We start from the raw sequence: 6,053 nt of genomic DNA, 5'->3' as shown, positions 1-6,053 counted from the left end.
TTTTCTTCCTCTTCTCTCTGTTCTTTTTGGGGAAAAAGGGCCTGACTTGAGCGTCGGAGGGCCTGATCCGGGGACTTTTTCCCTGGGTTTCGGTCTCTAACGTGAGAGGGGAGATTGTCCGAGTGTGTGCAGGAGCCTGCAGCAGCGTCAGCCTCCGGACGGGAGCCGAGTCATCTTCTACGACCTTCCGTCAACAACCGGGCCACCTCGACCAGCCTCCGTCCGACTCAACTTCCGGACGGGATCAATTATTGTTACAGAACAACTTGGAGTTTAGATTCTGTAATACTGTATTAAGCTTAAACCACCAGTTGGGGTTTAGAGCACAGCAATAATTAGCACTGATACAAATTAGAGGAAAGTATAAATAACATGCTTAGAAGATAAGATACGTTCTCAAGCGGGCGGAGGAAATCGAGGGGTAGCAATCAGCCACAAGGCCGACTTCCTGGACGCCGTCGCCCCAGACATCTCCTCCATGTTCAGCTCCTCCGGCCTCATCCCGCCAGGCAGCTCCCAGTCGAAGCAGAGGAGCATCTGCGCCAACGCCAGTTCCATGGTGGCCATGGCGAACTGGTACCCCGGGCATAACCTCCTCCCGCTGCCGAACGGCACGTACTCAAGGTACGTCCCCTTGTAGTCCGTCCCACTTCCGGCGAACCTCTCCGGCCGGAAGCTCTCCGCGTCCTCCCAGTACTCCGGGTCCCTCCCCATGGCCCACGCGTTGATCAGCACTCTGCTTTCTTCCGGAATCTTGAATCCCATCACCTCGCAGCTCTGCTTTGCCATCCTCGGCAGCAGCAGCGGGATCGGCACGTGCAGCCTCAGTGTCTCCTTGATTACCATCTTCAAGTAGCTCAGCTTCTCCACGTCGCCGTCTTCGACTCCTGCCTTGCCTTTCAGTGCCTCCCTCACCTCGATCTGTGCTTTGTTCATCACCTCGGGATTCCTCATCAACTCCGACATCGCCCATTCCAGAGTCGTCGCTGTGGTGTCCGTGCCTCCCACGAACATATCCTGTAATCTACAGATTAGTATACAGTTCAGATACAACACGGGGATGAGATTTGATTGTCGATTCAGACCACTATACAGGCTTTGACGTTGTCGAGTGTGATGGGGATTTCCAGGTCGTCCTGTTCTTTAATCCTCAGAAGCACGTCGATCAAGTCCTCCTCTGATTGATTGCTCTTCTTCTCCGTCTGGTGCTGCTGGATGATCTCATCCATGATTTTGTCGAGCCGTCGTCGGATTTGCCAGAACCGCGAGGTTGTTCCGGTGAGGACGTCTAGGAATTTCCAGGACGGGAAGGAGTCGACGATGCTGAATCCGGTGATCGTTTCCATCAACTCCCTCACCACCGGGAGAAAGCCGTCGTATATCTTGCCGACGGAGGATTCGGTGATGATGTTGCTGCTCAAGGCCATGAATTTTTCGCTGACGTTGACTGGAGATCCGGTGGACATGTTCCTCGTCAAGTCGAGTATGTTGCGCTCCCTTACGGCGGCGAAGGACTTGACACGGCGCGCGCTGAGCATCTCGACGATGCAAACCTTCTTCATCTGGCGCCAGTAGGGGCCGTAGGAGGAGAAAGCGATGTCGGTGCAGCCGTAGGCGACGATGCGGACGGCGGCGACCTCCGGGCGGTTGGCGCAGTTCACGTCATGGGTTTTTACGACGGCCTCTGCTGCTGCGGTGGAGGTGACGACGACGACGTCGACCTGGCCGACCTTGAGGAGCATGACGGGGCCGTGGACGGCGGCGAGGTCGCGCAGCAAGCGGTGGGCGGGCTTGCCGACCAGGTGGTGGAGGTGGCCGACGAGGGGCAGCCGCCAGGGGCCGGGAGGCAGAGGCGGCTCCGGCGAGAGTACTTGTCTGGGTTTGGAGTCCGACTGCCGACTCTTGAGCAGGAATTTGAGTGCGAGAAGGAACAAGAAGGCTAATAACAGTGATGGGGGAAGAACTTGGAGCTCCATCTCCATGGCCGCCCGTCAGTCTTGTCTTGGGAGATTGATATCTTCTCTCCGGATTTCACAATCGTGAGTTAATTAGGAAGTTTTTTCGGGATGGTCCCAAGTTGACAGTGTACGAGGTACTCTCATCGTAAAATCTTGGGATAAATTGTCGGAGACATTGGGGATAAACATAATCAGTTTTTATCATCGTGAGTTACATATGAACAATCCTTCTCTAAAATCTTTAATTTCAACGGAGGCATTTTACTAATTCGCACATGCAAATGTCTCATTTTGCCTAACTAACTTTTATAATATCCAAATCACAAATCACAAATCACAAATCAAGATCTATACTTGAGAAATGCCCTTTTCTCTTTCTGTCACTTTCTTTTCATAAAAATTAAGTGATGAACATGAAAATTCTAAATCACTTTAAATAAAAATTAAAAACAATGTACTTTGGTAAATCTCTTTAATATATTTATATCTATAAATTTAAATTTATAGAATAAATTAAAAATAATAATTTTTAAACTGATAAAAGTTTGATAAAATTTATTATAATCTTATTCTAAGATCTATGGAAATTATATTCCATAACTAATGGATTATTAGAACTTATTGTGTTTGAAAAATATTAAGTTTTTAAATTTTTGAATGATATAGATTCATCAATCATTTTGGATGAAACTCATGGAAAGAATTCCGAATTACTTCAAATCAAAAGCAATGAGTAAGTGATGCAGGAGAGAATAAAAAATTGAAGTTTTTTTTAGTAGTTATCAATTAATTAAATTTAGTTTATTTTTTATATTTAATTTTATCCTAAATTAATTATGAAGGTGGAGGTCTCTTCATCTTCATCTTGTACATAGAACAAAGAGTATGCTCCATCTTTGCCATTTTCGTTGCATTCTTTTAAAGATGAAGCTTCTTAAACTTCTTCTTTGAATGTTGAGCATCTCTCAACTTCGGAGTCTTCTTCCTCTTGATCTTGATCCAATGAGTCACCCTCTTTGGATCCTTCTTGATTTAGTGCAGTGGAGGGGATCTTTGCCAATTTGCTTCAAAGCTCCTTGGCATCTTTAAATTCTCCCGCTTGCTTAAAGATGTTGCTAGGCAATAGATTGACTAATAGCTTGGTCATTTTATCATTGGTCTCACATCTTTGGATTTGCTCTTGGCTTCACTTGCTCCTCTTGAGAATTTTGTGTAGGGGATCGATGACCGGCTAGAAGAGGGGGGGGGGTTCAATAGACATCGCCCTAAATCGATTACTTCCTACGTATTTGTTAGTGTGCAAGCGGAAATACAATAACAAATACAAATACAAATACAAATACAAGCATAAATAAGAAAGAAATGCAAAACCAATACATGTCGATGTAACGTGATTCGGAGATAACTTGCTCCTACTCCACGACTGTCCATAAGGTGGATGATCCCTCAATCCGTCGGTGGATTAGTCCCCGGAAACTCCGACTAGCTCAAACCTCCTTGTGGGTAGAGAAACCTCACCACAACACTCACCAAAACACTTGGACACGAGGGAAACCTTGAGTACTTAGTGACTACTAATTAGGCTTTAACCAAGTCTAAGGGGGCGTTTGGTTCAAATTTATCAATCGGAATGGTAATGGATTTGATTATAGAGTCAATGGGAATGGGAATCAGGATTGCATTATCAGCGTTTGGCTCAAAATCTGGAATGAATATGATTATAATTGATGATGTTTGTTTCAAATCAACATTAGTAATGGGAATCAAATAAATTTTCAATTTTACCTTATTAATTAATGCATTAAAAAATATTAAAAAAATAATATCTCTATTTTTTCAAATAACATACATGTTACAATTATCACAAAAGATATTTTAATTTTGATCAAGTTCAGAATAATAAGCCGGGCGCAAGGGGTGCTGCGGATCATACACTGCTGTCGCCGCCTCGACGTCGCAGAGCACCGTCAGCTCTCACACCTTCTTCATCAGGCTTTTGAGCCGCTTCTTGAGCGTCGCCCGACAGATGGCATCGTCGGCGATCCTCACCAGCCTCACCTTGCTCCTCGCCATGGCAGAACAGAGCCCTCTTCTTCTTCTTCTCCTTCCCCCTCCTCCCTCTTTTTATACTGTAAATTTGGGCATCTCCCCTCCCATGTCTTTATTACATGAACTATTGCATAGATACAATAGTAATAGAGAGGGCAGGCAAGGTTTTATATGCAAGGATAAGGCTAGAGTTGAGTGCTCAGTTGTTGAATAAAAAGAAGGAGGAAGAAGCAGGAACACTGGAGAAAGTAATAGAGGTGAAGAGAAATGGAGGGACAGAGGAAGAAGGTAGAGGAAGAGTGAATCCCTGGCGAGGAGTTCGGCGAGGAGGCGGAGTACAGCGAATCTTGGAGATTAATTGTGTTAGGGCGTTCTGCGGAGGAGGGCGGAGGAGTTCAGATTTGGGGAGGAAGGGGATCTTCGAATCCCTGGCGAGGTGGGGAGTTCGATGAGGTAGCGGCGTTCGACGAAGTGGAGGAGTTCGGTTGCAAAGAGGAGAGGAGAGGAGGAGAGAAATGCGATGGGAAATTAGGTCAAGGGTATTTTTGGTATTAATGAGAAAATGTGATTGCTGCAAATACAGGAATAGATGATTGAAGGGGTGGGACACCGGAATGAGCCATTACCCACTAATAAGGAATCATTCCCTCATTTATATTCCCATTGCTGTAATCTAAACATTAACATTGATTGTTATTCCCATTCCTTACTTCTATTCCCTTAAATCAAACGACCCCTAATTTCGTCACCTTGGTCGGCCATCCCAAGCTCCTTCTTATAGAGCTTGGAAGAAAACAACCCTACTATTTTACCGTTACCAGTCGACTGGTGCCAGCCCAACGGCTCTCTCAACGACTCTCTACCAGTCGACTACTACAGTGCACCAGTCGACTGCTATAGTAACCGCTACAGTACTCCGTTGACTGCTACAGTACCCTCCGAAAAATTTTCCCCCAGTACGATCTCTCATGCACTCGTACCCTCATGACTCACTAGACTCTTCTTTGTACCCTTGACCTCTTGCCTTTAAGCCTACTTCCTTTGGCTCTCGTCTCTCAGATGCATCCAAGCCCGCAACTCGTACCCAATGTCATCTTTCGCGTATGCCTCGAAGTCGCTTCCCTTAGCCCTTGTCCTTGCTGCCTTGTCCACGGTCCATCGGATACTCCATCCTTCACCGGACCCGAAGCCATCAAGCTGAGTCATATGTGTATCCTGCAAACCTGCACACTCACATACACATATCAAATAACACGGGTAAACCTAATTTAAACCCTTTGTCTAAACACCAAAACACATGGTTGCACAGACCATTGGGATTGCTCCAACATTTTTCCGTTTGAATCTTTTGGAGCTTCAAAGTCTTTCATTAGAGCAAACCATTGTTCTATCTCTATCATGAGGAAATTTTCAATCCTTGATTTCCAAGAATCGAAGCTCATTGATATAAATGGTGGAGGCATCCTCGTATCGAATCCAAGTCCATCTTGGAATTCCATTTGAAGTTGAGCCTTTGATGAAGTCTTCAACTTGTTGAAATTTACTTCAACTTCTTCTCCCTCTAGCTCGTTGTCCCTTCTGGCTGTGTGGATAGTCATAGGTCCACACAAATCAGAATAATTTCAACACATCTTTGGCTCTATACCCCTTAGTCTTAAAAGGCCTCTTGGGCATTTTTCCTTCTAAGTAAGACTCGCAGGTTGGAAAGTTTTTCAACACCAATGAACCCAAAAGTTCATCGGCTATTACCCTTTGAATCCTACTCAAGTTAATATGACATAGCCTTAGATGCCAAAGATATGATTAGTTCATTTCCGAAGGTTGCTTTCTCTTATTAGAGTTAGAAGATGTGTTATTAATTTTCATTTGTTGCATCATGGGAGTTATTGAATTTATATAAATTGTCAACCAACGTACCAGGACAGATAACTTCCTTATTTTTCTTGATAATAACTTTGTTATCAAAAGAGACAGAATATCAAGTTCTTTGAATAGTTTAGAAACTGAAATAAAGTTCTTTCTAAAACTTGGTACGTAAAGATAATT

General features: G+C 44.6%; 1 protein-coding gene across 1 annotated transcript; it reads right to left on the bottom strand.

Annotated features, from left to right (window-relative positions):
• Positions 1 to 351: 351 nt before the first annotated feature.
• On the bottom strand, positions 352 to 1,997 carry LOC121974496 (premnaspirodiene oxygenase-like). The gene is made up of 2 exons (XM_042525589.1): positions 1,086 to 1,997; positions 352 to 1,017 (listed from the first exon to the last, which is right to left on the bottom strand). Exons 1-2 carry the CDS (start codon positions 1,980 to 1,982, stop codon positions 397 to 399), a joined length of 1,518 nt encoding a protein of 505 aa, XP_042381523.1. The 5' UTR covers positions 1,983 to 1,997; the 3' UTR covers positions 352 to 396.
• Positions 1,998 to 6,053: the final 4,056 nt, after the last annotated feature.

The sequence above is a fragment of the Zingiber officinale genome, chromosome 4B, assembly GCF_018446385.1.
Source record: "Zingiber officinale cultivar Zhangliang chromosome 4B, Zo_v1.1, whole genome shotgun sequence".
NCBI classification, from domain to species: domain Eukaryota; kingdom Viridiplantae; phylum Streptophyta; class Magnoliopsida; order Zingiberales; family Zingiberaceae; genus Zingiber; species Zingiber officinale.
The sequence above is the reverse complement of the archived record's forward strand: the minus strand, read 5'-3'. Positions and strand labels throughout refer to the sequence as shown.

Excerpts from the sequence above, each read along its gene's own strand:
- LOC121974496 (XM_042525589.1), bottom strand. The coding sequence starts at position 1,982 with ATGGAGATGGAGCTCCAAGTTCTTCCCCCATCACTGTTATTAGCCTTC. Across the intron at positions 1,018-1,085 it reads ACGTCAAAGCCTGTATAGTG|GATATGTTCGTGGGAGGCAC; the intron begins GTCTGAATCGAC and ends TGTAGATTACAG.